The sequence below is a fragment of the Vidua macroura genome, chromosome 1 (genome assembly GCF_024509145.1).
Source record: "Vidua macroura isolate BioBank_ID:100142 chromosome 1, ASM2450914v1, whole genome shotgun sequence".
NCBI classification, from domain to species: domain Eukaryota; kingdom Metazoa; phylum Chordata; class Aves; order Passeriformes; family Viduidae; genus Vidua; species Vidua macroura.
The window spans coordinates 3,031,329-3,055,344 of record NC_071571.1 but is presented as its reverse complement, the minus strand read 5'-3'; the positions used below and the strand labels follow the sequence as shown (position 1 = coordinate 3,055,344).

Below are 24,016 nucleotides of genomic sequence, written 5' to 3'. Positions count from 1 at the left end.
AAGTTCAGCATCTAATCTAAACTAATCACCTGTAGCAGTCCCATAGTCAACAAGAAAAAGCTCATGCAAGAAAAAAAAAGTTATATTTCGCTGCAATCATATGTTGCAGTATTTATATTTTTATGTAATAGGTTCATGTGTTTATATAAAAGCTCTGTTCATGCTTTGTTTTTTTTGTTGTTGCTGTTTAAGACATACCTCAGTGTTAGTGAATGTTGGACATAGGAATCTCAATAATTAATTAATATGTGTTAATAATTAATTAATATGTGTTTCCAGTGTTTAAAGGAGGCTTACAAAAGGGCGGGAGAGGGATTTTTCACAACAGCATGGAGTGGTGGGACAAGGGGAATGGTGTTAAGCTGAAGGAGGGCAGGTTAAATGGGATATTGGGAAGAAACTGTGAGGATGGTAAGGCCCAGCACAGGTTGCCCAGAGAAGCTGTGGCTGCCACATCCTGGGAACTGGCCAAGGCCAGGTTGGAGAGGGCTTGGAGCAACCTGGGATAGTGGAAAGTGTCCCTGCCCATGGCAGGGGTGGAATGAGATGATTTTTAAGGTCCCTTCCGACCCAATCCATCCTGGGATTCTGTGACTCGATGTGGTGAGAGGTGTCTGTGCACAGCCAAGACAATTGCCTCTGTGAAATTGCCAAGGCACTCCAGGAGTTAACAGGGGATCTGAGCAGAACTGAGCCAGCTCTGAGTGTGAAAGAAAACAGCAAAGGCAGAGGTGCATAAAGAACTTGAGGGCTGTGCTGAAGAGAGCCTCAGTCTGCCTTTGGTGTCAGCCAGCACTTCACATCCTCAAGTGTCTGTCCCTCAGACTGAGCTGTGTGCCTGCAGAAACCCCTGCTCCAGCTCTGCTGTGCAAGGACCCCCACCCAGAGCTCTGCTTTGTGTTCTCCCTGCTGCACAGGGGATTTGGGAATTCCTGGGACATGCTCCTGCCACCCAATGGGTTGCAGCGTTGCCAGAGTGCCATGTTACCAGGAGAACCTCTATTGTGTTCTTTAAATTCTTTCTTAATTATTTTCCCTTGCTTTCCACAGCTTTTTCTTGCTGTTAAAGTCCAATTTGTGTGAAAGGCGGCTGAGGGGGGTGAACATGCAGTAGCAGCCTGTGAAGAAGAATAGGTTTTTGTTCTGTTGATGTTGAATTGGCAGTGAGTTTGGGGAGCAAGAAGTAAAGGGAGTAGAAAAAAAACAGCAGGCTGTACAGGACACGAGGTCCAGGAAAGACTGATAAGCCTCCAGGAGTGAAAAAAAACTTAATGAACTTTTGGTCTCAGGTCAGAAACAGCAAGAAAAAGAATATGAAAAATAAATAAGGGCAGCGTGTAAGGTTTTAGCAGTGAATTCTGGCAGTCCCCAAAGCAGCAGATGATGTAGGCACCAAAGTGCTGCTCTTGGGGTCCATGCAGTGATGATGAGCCCTTCTCCAAGCTGACCTTTAAAAGGTGCATTAGCAAATGGGGAGTGGGGTTGTTACCCTGCTCCTCTGTCAGATGTGATGCTCTTCTCCCTGCTGTGCTTCCATCTGCTCAGAGGGGCCACCCCAGGGTTATTGTGGTTTTTTGTTTTGCTTTTTTGTTTTGTTTTGGTCAGGGTCAGGATTAAATGCGTAGAGATGGTATTTTGTGTTTGGATTCAGATGTTTATTAATTCTTATTTATATTGTAGTCTTCTAAGTTGTGAGTTTTACAGCATTTCACTAATAAGTTACAAAATGGCTTGGTATTTATGTCTATAAAGTCTTTTAAGGAAAAACTATCTAATTAAGAAATGATACTTAAATTATTTTTATTTTTAACTTAATAATTACTTGTGTTCTGCAATGTGGATTTTTCTTTCTAATTATAAAATACTAAAACTCATGAAGAAGAAGGTGAAGAAGAAGGATTAGCTACTGCTTTAAAACTTCTATCTTGCCTTATATATATTACTATATTCTAAAACTTTAAGTTTTCCACTATGTGATGTTACACACTTCTATTTAAACTATACACTCATAATCTTTGTGTTAAAGATAATAATCATCATTATTATTATTAATCAATTTTGGAAGCTTTCTCTATGGCTTCAGGTCAAATGCAGTGTTCTCTTGAGGATCTGTGCCTTTCAACACAGAAAGTCTAAAATTGTCAGTATCCAGGGTTCCAGCATCAGGTCTCTGTAGGTTCTGCCTGAAAATGCTGAAATAAAGAGACACCTCCAGAGGTCAGTTCAGCCCACATTTCTCTCCAAAGAAATTTCATTTACTCTCAGGGAACCCCGATGACTTTGGGCTGGATGACATGAGCCCCAAAACACTTGGATCCTGAAAGACTTTATATCAGTATTTCTCTTCTTTTTTCTCTCAAAATTGTAAATGTTTCCCATTGTCAACCAAGGGACAAATATTGAGATTACTGAATAGAAACCGATGAAAATAAATCTCAGTTAATCTCAATTTAGCACCTACCTCAGATAATTGTAATTATCACACTCCTGTGAAATTAAGCAGAAGCTTTTAGAAGTCAAAGAGACAATGATGAAGTTGCCTAATTTCATTCTGTAAAACAGTCAGGCATCCTGGCATGCATTGCCTTCATTTATCTACATCCCTTTCTTTTCTAATAAGAATATTTTATAATCTGGACCCTGAGTGAAATTTCAATTCCATTTATGATCTTGGGTCAAATTCTCTGCTTTGGTATCTCTGAAATAGGAACCAATTGTCATTAGCAAGTGCAGTGAGGAGCGAGAAGTCATTATGTGCTGTTTCCAGAACAGAGATGACCCCACACCCTGCATTAAAGCTGCCTGCAGAACCATCACTCTCTGCACAAAAAGGATTAATCACCATAAAATACCGGGGGGAAAGCAGGGAATTGCTGGTTGAATAACACCAGGAACCTTCTGTGCATCACTTGCTCCTGGGAATAACCCTAAGAAGCAGAAGGCCTGCTTTTCTCTTCTCTCCTAATGAAGTGTGGGACAATCTCTTCCTCCTACAGTCCCCTACCAGGAGCTTCTTCCTTCTGCTGGCCAAGTCTTTCTCCTCTGGTGCCATCAAAAATAGAGATAATAGAGAAAGTTGAAATCAACATGAGGGAGGTTGACTGCTTTGATTAGAAAAGTCAGAGCTGCCTTTGGGATCCCAAACTCCAGGAAGGCTGGAAAGAAGACTTTATCTTGGGGGTGCTGGTGGAGGAGAGGCTGGACACGAGCTGACCATGTGCACCTGTAGCTCAGAAATCCAATTGTATCCTGGGCTGATCCCACAGCCTGGGCAGCAGGGAAAGGGGGGATTCTGCCCCTCTGCCCCCTCAGGCGAGGCCCCACCTGCAGAGCCTTATCTGGGCAAGACCAGGCAGATAAATTGTCCTGAAACCCTTGAATTCTCTATTCAGAGTGACCCAAAGCTCTCAGTGATGTGTCTGGAAGGACACGGTGCTTTAACCACCTCTGAGATCTGTGGTCGAAGATATGACCAGTGGTATCTCTGAAAACTCTCTTGTTTTAACACCCCTCCAAGCTGGCTTGTGCAAATGCTAAGGGACTGCAACTCATCTCAGCCTTCCTGGTTCTGTAAAGTACCAAATACTGGTCAAAGCCTGTGAAAATAGCACATAAAAATGTCAACTCTCAATGTTATGGAAGAGTATTTCTCCAAACAAGGTTGGATTTAGAATTTCTGTCTGACCTGCTCTTTGTGATTGTGGTTGTTTAGGTTGTTTATAGAAGATGGTGACAAGGAAGGCAGAGGAGAGTCAATCAAGAGCTGGAAAAAAAAATTCCTTAAACTGAGTTAAATTCTTATAAAAATTTAGATTTTTTTTAAATTGATAAATGTCTAAATAATTTTACCTCTTGATTTTTTTCTTTTTTTTTTTTTTTTTAAGCTGGAAATAAAAAACTATTGATTTAGAGTGTTGCTAGAGAGCTTTGGAGAGCTTATTTGCCCATTTTATTTAGACTGGGATTCCCTGTTGGATCCAAGCCCTGTGGTGCACCATTCCTCTGTGTGCTGTCAAAGAGAAAAAACCATGAACCAATTTCCAACTTAGCACAGTGAGAACCTTTTACTTACCTAAACACACCATAAATCCCACAAAAGCAAACCAATTTCCCAGACAGTTCTGCCCTAAGACCTCGTTAAGAAAATTAATCTCACCGCTCTCACCACGTCAGACCCAGTGTCGTGCACTCTTTAGCTGAACATTGGTCACTCCTGTTCCACGAGGTTTTAGGCTGTAGCTGTCTCTGCAGGTGTCAAATCAGCCTCCTTCCAGCAGGAACCTCTCCCTTGTGTAACTTTAACCCAGGTTTGGAGTGGCCCAAGCCCTGCTGCAGCTAGATGAGTTCTCCACACTCACACCGGCGGTGTTTGAGTCACACGTGCTACTGGACGGGATTTTAAAGGGTGAAGGAGTCAGAGGTGTTTTAAGAGAGGGGAGAAGGATGATTTTCTTGTCCCAGCAGTCAGCGATGCTGTGTTTAGGATTTTTGGACCTCTTGGAAAGCCCTGTTTTCTTTCTTCCACACCAGCAAACGGCGTTCTACGGAACGGTCAAGACCGGCTACACCATCGGACACACCTTATCCCTCATCGCCCTCACGGCTGCCATGATCATTCTGTGTCTCTTCAGGTAAGGCCACCAGCAGAGAAAGGCACAGGGAAGGGGGTGACTCAAAGGCTGTACAGGCTACGAGTGTCACAGAAAGATGCCCAAGATTTCTGTCAATCTGCGTTGGATAGGGGAGGAAGGTTCCTCCATCTTTCAGCGTCGCTGTGTTTCGGTGCGTGGTTTGTGGCATTTTTGTGGGGGTTGTAACCCAAATCTAATTATTTGGGTGGATTCATCTCACCAAAGGCAGATTGTTCTATGATTGATCCCTGTTAGAAGGTTACAGTCCATAGAGTCCTGTATATGGATACCATGGAATTTCTACCTAAAGTAGGTATTCAAAATGATATCCAAAATCTCATCCAAAAATATCCAGGATTACAAAATCCCAGAATGGTTTGGGTTGGAAGGGACTTTAATGATCATTTCATCCCATCCCCTTGGCAGGGACACCTTCCACTATCCCAGGTTGCTCCAAGCTGCATCCAACCTGGCCTTGGACACTTCCAGGGATGGAACATCCCCAGTTTCTCTGGGCAGCCTGTTTCCTCCCAAAGTCTTTTCCAAAAACACTTCCTGCTGTCACTCTATGGCATGACAGAGACACCCAGGACCATTTACACTTGCTGGTGTCCCTGAGATATGCACAAGTGTGGCAGGTAGGATGCAGGGCCTTCAGGAGACCCAGGGCCTCAGGGATGGATGGGCAGATACTCTGCAGCTCATCAGGTGCCATTGGAATCCCAGATTGCAGCAAATGGATTCATTCTTGCTCTCTATTTTTTGCAATAGATTCAGGCATCTAAATTTGGGTGCCTCCAATGAAGAAGTCTGCATATACGTAATCTCCTGTTATAAATTAATTTATGTAAAGGGAGATCAGCAAAAAGCTGAGATGGAAGAACCCTTTGGATGAGGCTCCATCTCATGTAAGACAGAGCACATTTTCTAGGGTAATTCACACCAAGGCCGGCCTCACCTTTCAGGAATTTAGGACTTCTCCTCCCATGTGCTCTCTCCACTCTTGCAATGGAGGAGTCAATCAGGCACATGCCAATTACCTCCACAAGGTACAAGGTGCCAGCCAGGCTGGTGAAACCATTGAGGATCCTGTTTTTCCTTGGTGGGAAACAGCTTAACTTGACTTGCCTTGGCCTGCAGGCACAGAGGACTCAGCTCAGCCCCATTATCTTGCCATCATCAGAGATTAGCAGCACAACCTCTGCCAGTGCCCAGTGGCTCGTTAAGAGGTGGTAATTTGATTGTGCTGCTGAGTGAGCTCTGGTATGTTTCTGGTGTCTGCACAAAGTACCCATTTCCAGACTATTAGGCCTTTCACTTTAGCTGATATAAACTCTCTCTTGAAAAAAAAAAAAAAAAATCCTACTTGATCAGAATTCATCCTCAAAATATTAGCGGGCAAGGGATAGAAAAACTCTGGTGTAGTACTCAGTATCGTTAACAACCAGTAATTTTTAAGTGAAAATATAGTTCACACTGCTCCAGAAAGTCTGTAATATGTGTTAATTCTGGCAACAGATGCTAAGAATTTATTTGCCTGCTTGAAGAGACGTTTCACTTTGAAAACAATTATTGCAGCAGAAACATTCTGTAGAAAAAAGCCCTTTATCATGAGCACAGTCTGCTCAGTCAAAAACATTTCTTTTCCAGTGGAGAGCAGTGGGATGGACCTGCTTTCTGTCATCCTGTTGTTTTCCTGTTTTTCTGAGGATTGAAAAAGCAGCAGTACTGCTGCAGATACATGAATTGCCACATTCTGTGGAATTAAAGAGAATTAAGTGGATTTGTGGTGATGTTTATCAGACCAGAGCCTGTCTCAGGGTTTCTAATGGTTAATTGGGGCTCTATGTCACGGTAGAAGAAACGTGTAAATATAAAAATAATGCTTTTGAGAAGATTTGCTGTTCAGAAATGCTTCATTTTTTCCCAACAGAAAACTACACTGTACTCGAAATTACATTCACATGCACCTCTTCATGTCCTTCATCATGAGAGCCATCGCAGTCTTCATCAAGGATGTCATCCTGTTTGAAAGTGGGGAGTCTGAGCACTGCTTCATGAGTTCAGTAAGTAGCCTCGAAATTTCCACCTCATTTTGTTGCCTCTCTTAAGCAATGCACCAAAAATTGCCTTGCAAATGCATGTGAGGTGGTACTTTGGGAAAATTTCAAATCCTTTTCTCATTTGAAAGGGAAAAATAAAAAGCATCCATGATTGCTGCCATTTGACTTATATGGAGAAGGAATAAATTTATTATCAGAGTCCAAAATGTATAGATTTCTATTTTATATCTGGTCCTTTCTGAAGCTGGACTTGACGGTCTTAGAGATGTTTTCAAACCTTAAGAATTTTATCAGATCAAACCCACAAGTGAGGTTGTACAGGATTTGGGGGCTCCTGTAAATCCTGTGTCCATCTCCCAGCCACATGTTAATTTCTTGGATATCCTGGTCAGATGAGGTTTGTGTTTAGGGATTCAATAAAACCTTTTCCTTCTGAGAGGATGGGAGTCAGATCCAAATTCACGTAACTAATTTTAGATATCTGTGGGGTAACTACTTACACATGAGCTGTGTGTGTTTTATGTGCATCCAGAGATAGTGGGCTCTAATTAATCTGTTCCCTGGAGTCTGGAATGCTGTTCAACCCTTTGGGAGAAGGCACCTGCATGTGGGTGATTCTCTGGGCTCCAGTGACCAGAATTCTGCAGGACTTCAGGCAGGAAATCTATGTGCAGACATCATCATCCATTTTTCATCTGAATCACTATCCCACGCTCGCTGTCTGCAACTGTGAGATTTCCCTACTGGGATGATAAATAAGGGGAATAAAGGAGTTGGGTTTTTTTTTTTTGGCCTTTCAAACTCAGTGTTATCAGCTGGAGCAAACATTAAGGAGGGAGAAGGGCTGTTTATCTAAAGGCAGCACTGACGTAAGAGGACACCAGTCATGAATAAATTTAGGCAGGAAATTCAAATCACCAAAATGAAGAAATGTGATCAGAAGTTATCCAGGGAAAAAAAAAAAAAAAAAAAAAACAGGGACCCTCCATAGTAAATTCAGAGCATTAGAAGAGCTGCTTGCTGATACCTCTGGACCTGTTTTTTATGTCATACACCACCAGAAAAAAAAGATTCTCTTTTCCATCCACCCAATTTCTTCCTTGCTTGCTGGCTTTCCTGTATCCTTACCCTGAGTTATCCCTGCTGTTATAATGACCTTTCTGATTGAGCATCTCTCAGCTGAAACCCAGAGCAGCCTCCTCTCAGCTTTTCCCAAGAACTGTGTGCAGCATGATTCCTTTCCCTGTGTGCTTCTTCCTCTCTGTGATTCACTAGGATCTGGATTCTTGGAATGGGATTTTCTTGGGAAAGTCCATGAATGGGTAGAAAGACATGGAAACTGGAATAAACTGCCACAATTGTCAATGCCAATTGGCAGAGCAGGACAAGCCATGGAGTGTGAACCCACCTCATCCCTCTGGGAGTTTGCAGTGGATTTTGCTGGATCAGGACTGAGGCACAGTTTGCAGAGAGCTGAGTGAGAAGTATTTGCTTCTCATCCTTGCAGAAACATTTCTGGGTGTAAATACAGAATTTTCCTGCAGAATCCAGAATACCTGCACTTTCAGGTAGCCCATGGGTACAACATTTTTGTGTTTCTCCCCATAAGAAGATTTTTGAGTTAATTGCAGCTCAGGGTGAATGGCTGGATGATACATAACAGTTATAAAATTGTGTGGGACAGATCTAATCTAATCTAATCCACCACATTAGGCTGAGCATACCCCTTGCAAAATCTGCACCAGTCTTGAACCAGAATTTTGAACAACTTTTTAGGCCACAGTCTAAAAATACTGATACAAAATGCCTCTCCTAACATTCATCTGCTAGCAAAAATTGTTATAAAATCCATTGTGCTCCTGTGGGCTTGGTTGGGTTGGGTTAGGTTGGTTTAAATTTGTGTTTTGCACTTGCAGGATAAAGCTTGACTTGGGAGACCTGGTACTAATTCATATAGTCAGGATTTTATACACAATTCACTGAAGGCTCTGTGTGTAATGGATGTGGCCTTGAGCTCCTTCAGTCTGGGGAGAGATTTGAACAAACAATTTGCTGAATGCTCTCACTGCTACTCTGCTTTAGAACAGAGCGAACCCAAAGCCATAAAAGTGTTTCATTAGAAGAGGAAGTACCACACTCAGTTCCTTTAGGGAATGAAAGGGTAAAGACACCCTCCTTCCAGAACAGATTTAGGGCTATAAAATCCAAATCAATAGAAACCTTTCCCAGCATTTCAATTGAAGGCACCAAAGTCCTCAACTGGATATTACCTGCTGCAGTAAGACTTTAAATTATGTTTTGTGCTCTAGCCACACAAAAATACGTTAAGCTCTCCACCAACAAATGTGTCAATGCTTCAATCAAGTATGAACTTCAACACAGAAAGGTGTATATGTAATAAAAAAAATCTCTTTTTAATAGGCTTTACTGCATTTTTACTTCATTTTACCTAGTTTGGGACACTTCAGGTGTGGTGTTAACTCTCCAGCATTTTAAACTCAAAGAGAATTGTATTACTACTGAATTCAATATGAACAAACACCCTGAAAAATTAATTTATTGAGCATTTCTCTGGGCCACAGTGCCTGAGAATGTGGCTGTAAGCACTTCAGGGCCAGTGCAGCCAAAATATAGAATATATGTGATGAGCATCCTTGAGTGATGGTGTGAGCCAGCACTGGGTGGTGTTTGCAGAGTGGTGGGCAGTGCTTGGTCCTACTTTATGGATAAACTCTCTCCTCGGGGAAAGAAAAGTCTTGCTGCTGGGGTGAAAAAATCAACCCATTTTCAGTAGGCAGAAACCCTGAGCTGACAAGCAGGGCTTGTTTTTATGACTAAATGGAGCAGATTTAAATGATTTAAAACCCAGAACCAGCACAAGGCCCCTTGTCCCACACCAAGGAAACTCAGCACGGGTGGCTTTGTCAACATCCCTCACTCCTTCTCCTCTTCCCAGGTGTCCCAAATCTGTTAGATTTGTTTCTAGGCACAATGAATGAAGGAATGAAAAAAGCCTGAAGAAGGAGACACAAACTCACAGAATACAAGCAGAAAATTAGTCCCATTTCCTGGTATTCCAAGAGTCAGCTCAAATAATAACACAAAAGATCCTTCAAGAGACATACCAAATTCTACCAATTAAGCAGAGGTTAGAAAAGGAAAAAAAAACATTAAAGGTTGGCAAATTTGACATGACATCAACACAAATAATAGCCATACCAATAAAGCAGGGCAAACAAAATACAAATCCCAAATTTGCACTGACACACGACATAATTAAAGGCTTGAGACAAACAATTAAAGACAGCAGCTTAAGCTCTCCCTACTTCAAGCAACTATTAAAAAACACTTTTAGTAATTATGATCTAGTACCTTATGACTGCAAATATGCCACCACAATCTTAAGAGATTCACAGTGCATACTGTAAGAAGTCAAATAAAGAACTCTCACCAAATTAATAGAGACTTATACTAAAGCTCATGTCTCATGGAGAATCCTTAGACAGACCTCTTCCAAAAAGTGGATTTTTGTGGGATTTTCCAGTAAGAAACAAAATGCTGCAGGGAATTTTCTAGAGGGGTGTGATGGCCATGCACAGACACAACGTTCTGCTCAAGGTACCACGAGGAGACCAAACCCACTCCCTCCCTCTCTCTCATAAAGTATTTCTGTAGCTTTTTAACTGTAATTATAGGCAACTGAATCATCCTGTTGGCTTAAATGGATTAAAAACAGGCAACTGCTCGAGTGTGTTTGTCAGCTGGGGCTTTAAGCACTTGGATGTGGAGATGATGAGGCTCAGAGGGATCTCTGGAGCCACCCACTTGGACTTCTTCAATAATCCTTCAATTCAACTTCCTCAATATTGGTTTTGACTCACTCAGATTATGTTCTGTCACACAAATTGGTCATTTCTGATGGAAAACTCGCTGCATGTGGCTTTGTTACATATGCAAATTGTTCATTGTGTGTGAAAAATTGCACCATTTTACAGTCTGGATTTGATCTTCATTTTTTCCGGTTTGGTTTTGTTTTGTTTTCCTGCCAGACTCAAGAGGCCTCCTCAGAAGTGTTAGTTTTTCTCACTGGTTTCCTTGGGTTTAGTGCCCTTCCCTCTTGGCATTCCCACAATTCATCTTCCCCTTTCTCTCCCTGGGGAACACCCTGTGAAAAACAACAGTCAAAACAACAAATGTGGTAGAAGGATTGAACTGAACACTTCAATAGTCGTTTAATGTCATTTTTTGTGGGTTTAGGGATAGGTTTTGATATAGTTTCATTACTGTCATATCTGGATGGCATAATAATGATGAACCACTTACATTTCCAGCCCTGCTGAAGACAAATCTAACAGCTTGCCATAAACAAAGATCAGATTCTACAGATTAAATTCAGGCTGACTTTTTTATTCTGAGCTCTGCAAGTTTGCCCTTGCTGGAGATTCAGCCAAGGGAGATCACATCATTTATCTTTTCCCTTTTGTATTATACCAGTAAAACAAAAAATTCCAACACAAAAATTATTCTCTGCAAAGGAGAGTGGGAGTTCAGCAGTTGAGAATTTACATGCATATCTCATATTTTCAGAGTGAAAAATTGGTGGCTTTTTACTTTCATTCCCTCAGGACAAACTGATAACAGCTACAGGCCCCTAAATGAATTTTATTTATGGATATTGAAGACAGATACATTTTCATTTCCAGCAGTGAGGCTACTCAGATCAATGTGGGAGCACCACGATAAGCAGGCTGACAGAGAAATGAAACAGTAGAAGGTTTTTTATGCACTTGTGTTAAAGCAAAACAAATATTAGAAAGTCAGATGTTTCCTTGGGTGATATCTGATGATCACTGCTACAGTCTAAAGTTTACAGCAAAACAGAGGGGAAGGAAAAAAAAAACAAAACAAAACAGAAAAAAAAAAAAAAAAAAAAAAAAGAGAAAGTTTCTGTAAATTATGCAAAACAACAGAAAGAAAGCAAAGGGAAGAAATGGAGGCAGAAGGAAATAAACCAGGAATAATCTAGGAATGGAGAAAGAAGGAAATAACCCAGGAATGGAGAAAGAAGGAAATAACCCAGGAATGAAGGAAGGTCAGACTGGCAGAGCTCTGGAGCAGGAATTTTCTTTATTTAAGTGATTCTGTAATCCTGGACACAGCAGTGCCACCCTCATGGGCTGGCACCTTAACGCACCAAAAAAAAGAGGGAAAATGGGAAAAGTGTGAGGAAGGGCTTTATTAAAACCACGACCACCTTCTCTTTTTAGTTGCTGCCTTGTGGTTGACTTGGCTCACTGCTCATGAGGGCCTTTATCCTTTGATCGATGAGCACAAAACAGGCACAGTCAACCCATTTACCAAGATAATTCTATTTTTACACTTGAACTCAACTCTGAGTCATCTGACACCCAGGTTAGACCAGCCAGAGCTAATCAGCATCTCAGAAATACTCACAAGACAGCTCCCAAAAATCAAACAGGAATTCCTAAGAGACAAAATAGAAAAGCTGAGTCTTTCAACACTGACAGTTACATAACCCCTGTTAAAATCAGCAAAGAGAAATTCTTAAATGGCCTCAAGGATCACAGTCATGGGGCTTAAAGTTGCTTCTCCTGTGAGGGAAAGCAGAAGAGTTTCTTCCTGAATCCTGAATCCAGTGTTGGATTTGAGGAAGCCTGCATGGGAAGTGGGCAAGGCATGAAGAGCAGCCATGTGCACCACATTTTTCATCAGTGTAAAGCAGTACAACCCCATTTATTTCAATATAAAATTTACAGGTGCAACTCCATTTGTTTTGATACAAAATTCACTGGTGCAACTCAATTTCTTTTAATACAGAATTTACAGGTGCAACTCCATTTATTTTAATACAAAATTCACTGGTGCAACTCCATTTATTTTAATCAGTGCCCCTGCCATGCTTTGCACATGAAATAGAGGCTGTCTCATGTAATTTCCTTGTAAATCCTCACCTCATCCCTGGAAGTGTCCAAAGCCAGGTTGGACAGAGCTTGGAGCAGCCTGGGGCAGTGGAAGGTGTCCCTGCCCATGGCAGGGGGTGGCACTGGCTGATCTTTAAGGTTTCCAACCCAAAACCATTCTGGGATTCTATTTCTATAAATGCCTTGCCATTTTCAGCTGGCTTTCAGCTGGCACTGAGGAGGTGAAAGTACAGAGAAAAACCAAGTTTAAATCAGCTTTAAATTAAGTCTTGGGACTTTGGATTTCATATGCCTTTGGACTGAGCTCTTTCTGCAGAAATAATTCTCTAATGGGGGATACAATGCTCCATGCAGGTTCATCAGTGGCCCAACCTTGTTGCAGGTGGAAGAGGCACAGGAAAGAAATAAGTAGAAATAGAAATAGAAATAATAGAAATAGAAATAGAAATAGAAATAGAAATAGAAATAGAAATAGAAATAGAAATAGAAATAGAAACAGAAATAGAAATAGAAATAAATAGAAATAGAAAGAAATAGAAATAGAAAAAGAAATAGAAATAGAAATAATAGAAATAGAAAGAAATAGAAATAGAAATAGAAATAATAGAAATAATAGAAATAATAGAAATAATAGAAATAATAGAAATAGAAATAATAGAAATAGAAACTGATGCAAAAGCTTCTTCCTGATGTCTCCATTGCTCCACACTTTTGATGGGAGCAGGAAAGGCTCATCTGGCTGAGGCAGGGGGGTGTGCCTGGGTCAGGCTGTACAGCCCAGCTCGTCCATCTGGGAATGGCATTTCTGCTTTATGAAGTGGTAACAAATCCATGAGCCCAGACACAAATCCAGGTTATAATGGCTTCATAAATTGCCCAATGACAGCTGATGTGAGGCAAGTATTGCAGGGCATGCTCTTGGGGCAATGATGGGTGTATGAAAATGTAATGGAGTGTGACCTGAAGGAAAGCAGGTTAAGATAAATGGAATTAATTAGCCACTGGCAAGGCTTTAGAGTGCACTTGCATAATGTTTCTGGGGCACCATGGGTGCAGAGCAGGAAGTTAACAGGGAAAATGAGGGTTTGGGACCTCTTCTTCCTGTGCCTGAGGCAGGCAGTGACCATGAATCCAGTTAAATTGATCTGCCTGTACTGTTAATAGTACATTTTTACACTAAGAGTTGAAGACTCTGAAAGGTTCATCATCAAGACGTAAGAGTATTATTCCCATGAAGGTCTTTCATTTTTCATAAGTCCTGATAGATCATAAATTACTTTAACAGAGACTTTCAGACTGGAGTCCATGTGCTTCCATCGTGAGCCACTTTGCTTCTGTCACGACGGCCTTTTAAGAATTTCTTGAATCACATTTCTTCATTCATAGATATTGTTCTTAGCATCCTAAATTTGTGTGCATCTCCCAGGAAACCCTGCAGAGCCACCCACTAGTGCAGCAATTTGTTGTTTGAAATTCCCTGCTTGTCACAGCCCGTGATAGGGAGGGAGGGAAGGAGTCAAAGGCACCCAATTGATTTAGGAGGAGTTTTCTCGTTTGAGTTTTTGAAGGCAATTCATTTCATTATCGAACATAAACTTTGTGGGGCTTTTTTATAGCCCACCTGTCTGAACCTGGTCTACAACTGCAATTAGACTGAGGGAAGAAATTTAAGGGATGGCTTTTTGCCAGGCAGTCTGGATGGTTTGTTTTTAATTTGCTTTTTTGCTGTTGTTACACAAAAGGTTGGGTGTGCTAAGCCTAAGTTAGCATAAGTCAGTTTCTTTTTCCTTTTCTTTTTCTTTTTCTTTTTCTTTTTTTCTTTCTCTGTTTTTTTCTCTTTTTCTTTCTCTTTTTCTTTCTTTTTCTCTGTTTCTTTCTCTTTTTCTTTCTCTGTTTTTTTCTCTTTTTCTTTCTCTTTTTCTTTCTTTTTCTCTGTTTCTTTCTCTTTTTCTTTCTCTGTTTTTTTCTCTTTTTCTTTCTCTTTTTCTTTCTTTTTCTCTGTTTCTTTCTCTTTTTCTTTCTCTGTTTCTTTCTTTTTTTTCTCTCTCTTTCTCTTTTTCCTTTTTCTTTCTCTTGGTGACACAGTTTAGTGGTGGCCTTGGCAGTGTTGGATTTACAGTAGGACTCGATGATAATAAAAGTCATTTTCAAACCAAATGATTCTCTGATTCTGTGATCTAAAAGTTAAAAGCAGAGAAAAATCCCCCATGAAAATTGAAAACACATGTTTGGAAACTGAGTCCACCCTGACATCTCCATGGCACATGCACAGAAATTAATGGGTCACGTTTAGCCATGGACAGAGCAGTTAGATTATAAAATTATTGGGAATTTGACACTTACATGAATTCCAGTGTCATGATAGTGAGATGGGGAATTAATCACATTGTGTAGCCTTACAAGCAGAGCAATTATTTGGTTATTGGATCATTATTACAGATTTCATTATGCTTTGGTTAAAATGGATGTCTCAACAGGAGGGGTGGGGTGGGAACAGCTCAAAAGTGATATATTCCTGAATTTAATTATGATTATGAGTGTCTAAAGTGGAACTATAGTTATGGACAGTCCCTGTGCTGGAAATTCTTAATTTCAGCACCTCCAAAGCAGGCAATACCTGCCCAGTGCTGTGCCATCTTCCAGGTCATGAGTGGGATCTATGAAAAGCTTTTAATTAAGGTCAAGGAAGCCTCTTTGACCAGGCTGGGGAGAAGATCAGCTCCTGCTGTGTGCAAATGCAGCACCAGTCAGTCAGCAGCCCTTCCACAGGTCATGTCTTCTGGGCAACATAAAACAAAAGTGCTGGATAAATCTGTCACTGGGAAAATGAGGTTTTACCAGTCTTCCATGGAAGACACCTGCAGGAATCTCAGTGTAAATCTCTTCCTGCTGCAGTGCTGGTGGTAGCCCAGGTAACAGCACCAAAGTGCCTTAAAGGAGGATTTTGATGTCTCAAGGTTTCCTGATTGATGGATTGAGACAAACCTGAGCTCCCATTTTTTGCTGGATGCACTGTCCCAACTCCATAAACAATGCCAGGAGCTGCATCACTGACCAGGACTGCATGGGATGTCTTCAATATATCTTTAATCTGACTTAAAGAAGTCTTGGTGGCCTGCCCCAAACCTTCCACAGGGCAGGAAGACACAGAGTTTATGGGAACGAGGGAGGGACGTGGGGTCTGCACAGGGGTTGTGTCCATACACAGGACAGGTCATGCAGGGTGGGACCTTTAAAAAGTCCCTTCCAACTCAAACTACTCCATGATCCTGTACAGAGGAGGGACAGGTGATGGGGGATTCTCGTGGGGCAGTGAGACTCCAGTGTTCCCAGTCCAGCTGTGGCAGGTGGGGAATCAATCACCCACGTGCTCCTTTGTACTCCTTTGGTCTAAATCCTTCCTGAACCCAAATCCTAAACCTGTAACAAACCATATCCCTGCTAAAGGAGGCAAGGGAGGCTTGTGTTGGCATTTCTGTGGAGTGATTGCTTTTTTTATAGAGTTTTATTGCATGCACAGGAGGCTGATCATGGATGTGTGTTGCGTGTGTGTGTACCTCAAAAACTCAGACCAATTCTTGTCCAACTAAGCTGCTCTTACTGAGCTTGAGGAATTCATCAGTTGGTCCAGACTGACAAATTTCAGGAGCTATGAATGAGCTTCTGCTACTGAGGAGAATGATAGATGTATATTTAGTGCAGATTCAGCTCTGAGCTAATTACTGCCTCCAGCATCTGAACTGTATTTTTAAAGGTGTGTCATAAAACTGGTGTAGTGACCAGCTGATCCTCCTAAAAAAATGAAGAGAAAGGTGTTTTTCTCAGGGCTAACATTACCCAAAAGTAAAATGTGCTACTGGGCACAAGGAAAAAGCCTGGCAGGGCTGTATCTCAGTCTTGTTCCCACCCTTGTGTCCCTTCTCTTTGCTTCTTCATCTTGAAAGCCCTTGAGCAGGTCTAAGACAGGCCCCATCCTCAAGCAAACTTTTAAAATAATCAAAATGAAATTTTCCTATTGGCAGTGAGGAATTTGCAGGGATGCACAAATGTGTTGGGGGCCAAGAGTTTGTCAGGAGGGGCCAAGAGCCCAATGCCTCATTGGCTGGAGGCAGAGCCCTTCCCAGAGTTCAGCCATTGGAAGCACATGTGGAAAGGGAGGGATATTCATGGGAAAAGCAAATGGCACATGCCTGATGCAGCTCTAAAGAGAGGAACAAGAGAGGAGCCACAAAATCAAGGGAAAAACCATCTCACTGCCACATCTCCTGTGGACATGAGCAGAGCAAGATCCCTGAGGAAAGACAAGGAAATAAGCCTGTGGAAGAAGAGAGAGTAGCAAAAGCAGTGATGTAATTCAGCTTTTTCTCTTGAAAATGTCTGTTCTAAAAATAGCCCATGTTAGTCTTTCAACAGTGACACATCGTGAGGTCTGCTCCTTATGGAAAAAAATAAATTCTAGAGATGCAATGGCTCATCTCTGCCCTGTGTCTGTCATCTAAAGGGTAAGATATCTTACATAAAAGAAGGTTTTATTCCCCAGCATTAAACCAGCCTCTCTGAGGCTGAATTTAATCAGTCAGGAAGGTGGAGACCTATTACCAAGTGCTGCACGGAGTAAGTTCTCCCAAAAGCCAGGAAGGGCTGTTTTCCAAAGGTGCCACTATCAAAGAGGATCAATGGGATCATCAACAATCAAACTGCACCTCTCATGGAAATATTTGCTTTAAACTTACCCACTTTAGGCAGCAGTAGCAAGCCCAGGCAGTGGAAAAACGTCACTATTTAATTTTAAGGACAGGACAGTGCATCCAACTCTGTCCCAGAGCAGAACATCCCTGTGCCATGGGGGATCCCTGGCTGCAATGAAAACAAATTTGAAAACAAATCCCTGGGATTACTGCCATGCACTCAAAATGGTGCACAAAAAGGTCTTTTCTCCAGGTAAAACCAAAAATTCCACGAGTTGTAGGAAATGCTCAAATAAGCAAATATCCCTCAGCAAGGAGCAAAGAATTGATCTGCTGCAGGTCCTGCAGAGAAGAAGTTGCCAAAACCCAGCTGCTGCCCATGTGCATGGAGAAATAAAAACATAAAATAAATAAATTAATTAAAACCATAGAATTATTAAGGTTGGAAGGACCACGGAGATGATTGGATCCAACTGCTAACCACAATCCACCTCTGCTTTGTGACAAGCCACCTTTAAGGGAGGAATTAGGGCCAGAGACTGCCACAAAATTGATGTTTGCCAGTGCTGGGAGAAGAGAGGATGGACTTGGATCTGCAGTTTCTGCTGCCACAGCCTGAGTTCAGCACAGCTTTCTCTGTACAGCAACAGCTCTGCAAAGTCAGGCTGGAAATCCCTTCCTGAGGGATTTCCTTTCCTTTTCTGCTGGGCAGAAATCACGTGCACTGCTTGTGAGCAGCCTTCCCTTGTCCTGTGAAGCCTTGCAGCTCCTTGTGCTGTGTCCTGCCTCTGCCATGAGTTCAGTGCAGCCATCCAGAAGTGATGCCCTGGTGTACAATCCCCAAAGGAAATCCGTGTTTTCCAGTTTGAGATGCAGCAGATCTGCCCCCTTTAACCTCCCCTGGGAGCTGCTGAATTAGGGCCAAACACCCCCAGAGTGAAACCATGAGGGAATTCACTCACACACAGATCCCTGCTGGCTGCAGACACACCAAGCAGGCACTCAGGCTTTGGGGGAAAGGAAGGAGGGGTGGCAACGTCCTACAGCCACGTGCACACAAAATCAGAGGGAAACCAAACGTGTGGTGATGCCATCGGGATGAGGCTGCTGCATCCCCAGCTTTGCCAGCCCAGCCCTGTGCCACCTTCCCTCCTTCAGGCAGCCCCTGAAGTCACACACAGAATATTCTGAGTTGGAAGGGAGTTCACCTCCTGCTCTGCCCCCACCTTCCCCTGTCAGCACCCCTCAGCAAGGCTGTGTCTGTGCTGTGCCTCACAGGAGGCAGCTGATGTGCACTCAAGTTGGTTATCAGGAGCCCATCAGGGTCCCCAGGGTCACACACTGGTGGGTTTAGGGGTGAGGGTGGGGACAGTCCCCCCCAAAACATGTGGCATTGGAAAAACTCTTTCCACACTTCTCCTTTTAACCAGTGTTTCATAGTAACTGCTTTCAGCCGGAGAGGAGTAGAGGGGAAAATGGGGTCTTGTCACTGGTGCTCTAAATTAAAATTGTTGCTCTAAATTAAACTTTCTACACGTGCAGGACGCCAGGGAAGTGTCCCCAACCAGGGAGTGAGAGCAACCACTTGCCCCAGAAAGTGCAGGTCACCACCCAGGCAGACACACCGAAAGCAACAGGGCAATTGCTGAGCCAGCACCTCGAGGATGTGTAATGATGCAGTGGGTGCCAAGTGTCAGAAATTTCCCTTAAGTGTCAGAAATTTCCATTTGTATTTATTTCTTTGCTAAGGGAACTGTTCCCATTACCTGTGCTGCAGTGAAATCTCCACACAGCAAGTTACTGTGTTTAATTATTCATTTCCTGAAGGTAAACAATTCACCTTCCCTTTTCAAATCTCTCCCCTTCCAGAGCAATAAAACCTGTGCATGCTTTTGTGTGCTTGCCCTGCTTCTCCTGCCCAGCCTTTATTTTAAAAACACATTTCCCAGTCCTTCTTTTCCTACAGAGCAGCAACTTCTTGTAGACTTTTCACCACCAAATTAATTCTGTAAGGAGTTCAGGTGCTGCACAAAGCAATCCCAAAGGTACACCCAGAGCAAGAGTCACTGGGAATTTGGTGGAAATTTCCTTCCTGTGGGAATGTGCTGCAGTTCCTCACACAAGGCACCACTATGTGGATTTTTTGGTTTGGGTTTTTTTTTATTGTTGTTAATAAGGTTGGGATTAAATGTGTGAGATGGTATTTCTTGTTTGGACTCCAATGTTTTATTAGTTCTTATTTACATTACAGTCTCATAAAGTGTGAGTTTTGTAGTACTTCTTTCTAATAAGTCAAAAATGGAGCTGTATCTTTTTCTTTATAAGGTTTTTTTTAAGGATAATTGTCTAATTAAAAAAATGAAACAAGTTATTTTTACTTTTAACTTAATAGCTAACTACTCGTGGTCTGTAATGCAGATTTTTTTTATCTAATTACACAATACTACTTAAACTCGTGAAGAAGAAGGTGAAGAAGGACTAGCTTCTGCTTTAAAACCTCCATCTTGCTTTATATATATCACTGTATTCTAAAACCTTAAACTCTGAGTTTCCCAGCCTGTGATATCACACACTTCTATCCAAACTCCACCCCCACAATCCCAGTTCTGTCATTCCATTTTGGAAGCTTCTCCACGGCCTCAGGTCAATGCAGAGTTCTCCTGGGGGTCAGTGCCTGGCAGCACAGAAAGTCTGGAATTCTCAGCAGCCAGGGTTCCAACACTTCACCACTGTTCATTTCTTCTCTTCCAGGTGGGCTGCAAGGCCATGATGGTTTTCTTCCAGTACTGTGTCATGGCCAACTTCTTCTGGCTGCTGGTGGAGGGGTTGTACCTTCACACCCTGCTGGTCATCTCCTTCTTCTCAGAGAGGAAATATTTCTGGTGGTACATCCTGATCGGCTGGGGTAGGCATCTCCCCCAGGAGGGGATCCTGACTGGCATTTTTAGCAGGAATTTAGCACAGATAACTGGGGGCTCAGGTGGGGCAGAGGTGTTGTAGACAGCACCCAGCTTCCCCTAAAGTCCCAAGAACGATTTGGAGTGGCTGGTGGATGAGAGGCTGGACACGAGTTCAAAACGTGCCCAAAAACCCAACTGATGCAACCCTGGGCTGCATCAAAAGGAGCGTGACCAGCAGGCTGAGGGAGGTGATTCTGTCCCTCTGCTCTCCTCCTCTGAGACTCCACCTGCAGAGATACATCCAGCCATGGGGTCCCCAAAATAAGAAGGATGTGGAGCAGCTGGAGCAACTCCAGAGGAGGTCACAGAGCTGCTCCAGGGCTGGAGCCCCTCTGCTCTGGAGCCAGGCTGGGAGAGCTGGGAATGTTCACCTGGAGAAGGGAAAGATCCAGGGAGAGCTCAGAGCCCCTTCCAGGGCCTAAAGGGGATCCAGAAGAGCTGGAGAGGGACTGGGAACAAGGGATGGAGGGACAGGACAAGAGGAAATGGCTTCAAACTGACAGAGAATAGATTTAGAATGGATATTGGGAAGGAATTCCTTGATCCTGACTGGGATTCCGAATTTGATGTCATCACCTTAAATTGTAAGGATGGATCCCAGCAAAGCAGAACTCCTGGACTGAACCAGACACTGAATTCAGGCCAGCCAGCTGCCCTGAGATCCCATCACCTGTGTGCTAATGCTGATAACCTTCTGCTCACTGCTTTGGTGATTTCTCCAGCCTTAATGCAAATCTGGTCTCAAATGCATCAAATAAAAGTAAATTAAAATCATATAATGAAAACAAAATAAAATAAAATATTTTTAAAATAAAATAAAATATTTTGAAAAGAAAAGAAAAGAAAAGAAAAGAAAAGAAAAGAAAAGAAAAGAAAAGAAAAGAAAAAGCAAAGCAAAATAAAATAAGTAAAAATAAAATAAGAAAAATGGTAAGGAAGAAAGAATTAAGCTCTTCACAAAGCAACTCACAACTGAATTGCTGACTTATGCAAATTAATCCTACCAGAACAATTTCTTTTATTTCTCCAAAAAGGCAACAGAGATCTTTTTTTCCCCTTCATGCCATTTAGCTGAAGATTTCTATTTAAGTAAGCAAATAACTTTCTACTGCCTGCTCTCAATAGCTGAAACTGAGAAATAATAAGAGCAGGGAAGAATCTTGAGAAGAAAAGGTAAAATAAAATTGTGCCATGCCCAGGGACATGTCAGAACTCAGGATTTGCTCAATTATCCATGGAGTAACTTCCATTGAAAGTGACAGGAGCTACTCTCGGCTTCACACTGCAAAGGAGAGATAATTCTCCATGCTCTGGGCAGAAGGAGGGGTGATAGGAGCAGGTCTCGTTTCAGTTACTCAGGTCAGACCTTTGTTAAACTCACCTTGTGCTCCAGATATTCTTTATTTCAGCACTGGAGAGCTGGCAGGTTTTAAAGAAAAGTGCACGAAGGTAACGATTAAAATCAAAGGAAATTTCTTGCACTCCTAATGTGTCCTGAGGTTGCTTGGCTGCAGAAGGGCAATTCCAGAGCATGGCAAGTGCTTGAGGGGACTTTTGGCTTTTCAGTCATCATTTGCAAGAGCACCAGGGATGGATTGTGCGTGAATTAATAATTTGGATGTGCTAATCCCAGCTTTTACTGGGTTTAGTACCATTGCACTTGGAAATCACTGGGGATAAAGTGTACACAATCTGTGAGTAACACAGAGCAAAGAGGCGTGTCCTTCCTGGAGTATTTCCAACCTAAATCCTGTCAAAGATAAGAGAGAGAAAAGAGCCAGCTCAAGGATGGGACAAGACCACCCTAACCATGGAGTTAGGAGCAGAGGCAGCTTCACCTGGCCAGCTACAGACAGCTGTGTGTGAACTTGGCACTCCAGGCTCCCTTACAGGGCAAAAGAGTCCAGGGATATTTCATTTTTATTGTTCTAAATGAAACATTTAACGTTGTTTAGTACACAGGTCATTTAGCTGGGTGACCTGTGTGTGAGAAACACACAATTCTGCCCCTTGGTGCTAAGGAGGGCCTGTGGTGACCTCCTTAGGTACAGGTGTCCACACTGTAGGTGGCTCAAGTGATCCCTGTTCCTTGCATTTCACCCCTGGAAGGCTTTTCTGGGCACTGCAACAGGAATATCAACGTGCTGGGAGCAGTTCCAGAGAGTTGATCTTGCATGGCCACAGGGAGGGAAAGCCAACGTTGCCAGTTTGGCATGTGAGGGTTGAAAATGTGAAGTATTTTCCCACCCCTGAGGGAAGGCATCCCCTCAATCACTCAGGAGAGAGAGGGAGAACAGCCCTGAAAAATGAGGTAGATTTTAAATAATCTGGTAATGAAATCAAGTAACCATTTGATCATGATTTCTGACAGCAACACCATTTCTTCTCTCCTCAGGTGCCCCCTCCGTGTTCATCACTGCCTGGACTATTGTCAGGATTTACTTTTTTGATGTTGGGTAAGCCTGTGCACTCCATTACCTTTCCTTTCTAAATCTGCTTTCCTCTATGGCCAAGGAAAGCCCTGCAGCCTTGGCAACCCAAAACCCAGCAGCAGTGGCACCTCTCCCCTGCCACCAAGAAACACTCCAAGGTCTCTCTGAAATGTCATTTTAGGCCAATCACTCCCCCTTTTTACTTCCCAGTGCCTTGGTCAGGATATTTGCAGGGAATTTGTGAGCAGACCTTGATGGTTGCATTTGGCCCCGTGCTCAGAGCAGAGCTTTGCACCCTGCAGAACTGACACTAAACATGCAGCAGGGAATTTATAAACACACCCAATTCTCTCCCATAGGAAAAGGCTAATTTTTTTTTTTTTTTCTCAAGCAGATTTTAGGATCTATTCTTCATTCCTTTTAAACTAGCAGCAGCCTTTGATATTTTGTATAAGAAGCAGATAGAATGCAGCTAAGAAAATGAGCAGACACCAGAGTTATCCAAGGACGTGTGCAAGTAAAGAGGATTTGATCCTGAAATTCTCATTCTTGCTTTTATTCAAGCAAATTGGAAAGGGTTTTATAGGAAAACACCCCAGAGAGATGCAGAATCAAGTGCTTATTCTGCCCTCAGTGTGCATTCCCTCACTTCTTGCATTGGCATCCTGGAGTTAAGTCCATTTTCTCCCATGCATTCTTCCCCTCCAAATGTGTCCTGATTTGCCCCTTTCTCACTACGAGAAGCAGCTCAGATTTCTCACTGCATTTTTGATTTATAGTCATGCCAGCACATTTCCTGAGGGCTGCTACTCACTTCCTTTATGGTTTCACTCTATCTGCATAAAACTGACCTTATTTACTCTGTTAATAAATAGCCTCTACAATGAGACAGGGACAGGAGGATTTAACCATTCTGGATACCAGTTTTTCTTACTATATATTCCCATTCAGCTCCAAAAATTCTTAATAAAAAATACGGAATTCTTTGCGTTTTCTGGAGGCTTTAAAGCCCTACATTTTTGTGCTGAGTAAAACAGAGCATGAATTTACAGAATATATTAATACCTAACACAGATTTTTTTTTTTCATTACCTGCAGAGAAAAATTACAGGAAATTAATCCAGATTAAATAAACCCTAATTAGGTAAGATTGGTTAAACAACACTAAGAATTTATTTAACATTCTAACTCCAAGTGAAAGTGACCTTTATTCAGACTGTCTCAATTTATTTCAAAAATGAAGTGCACTAGACATAATTAGGGCCACTTTAATTTTAAATGAAAAAGCAGGATACACCTA

At 42.3% G+C, this 24,016-nt stretch overlaps 1 protein-coding gene across 1 annotated transcript in view; it reads left to right on the top strand.

Moving 5' to 3' along the window:
- The window catches only part of VIPR1 (vasoactive intestinal peptide receptor 1), a 100,453-nt gene that overhangs the window by 63,484 nt on the left and 12,953 nt on the right, over nt 1–24,016 (top strand). Inside the window, exons 5-8 of the mRNA XM_053996694.1 lie at nt 4,531–4,631; nt 6,565–6,697; nt 20,076–20,229; nt 22,680–22,740. Coding sequence (XP_053852669.1) covers nt 4,531–4,631; nt 6,565–6,697; nt 20,076–20,229; nt 22,680–22,740 — 449 coding nt within the window. The remainder of the gene's footprint in view (nt 1–4,530; nt 4,632–6,564; nt 6,698–20,075; nt 20,230–22,679; nt 22,741–24,016) is intronic.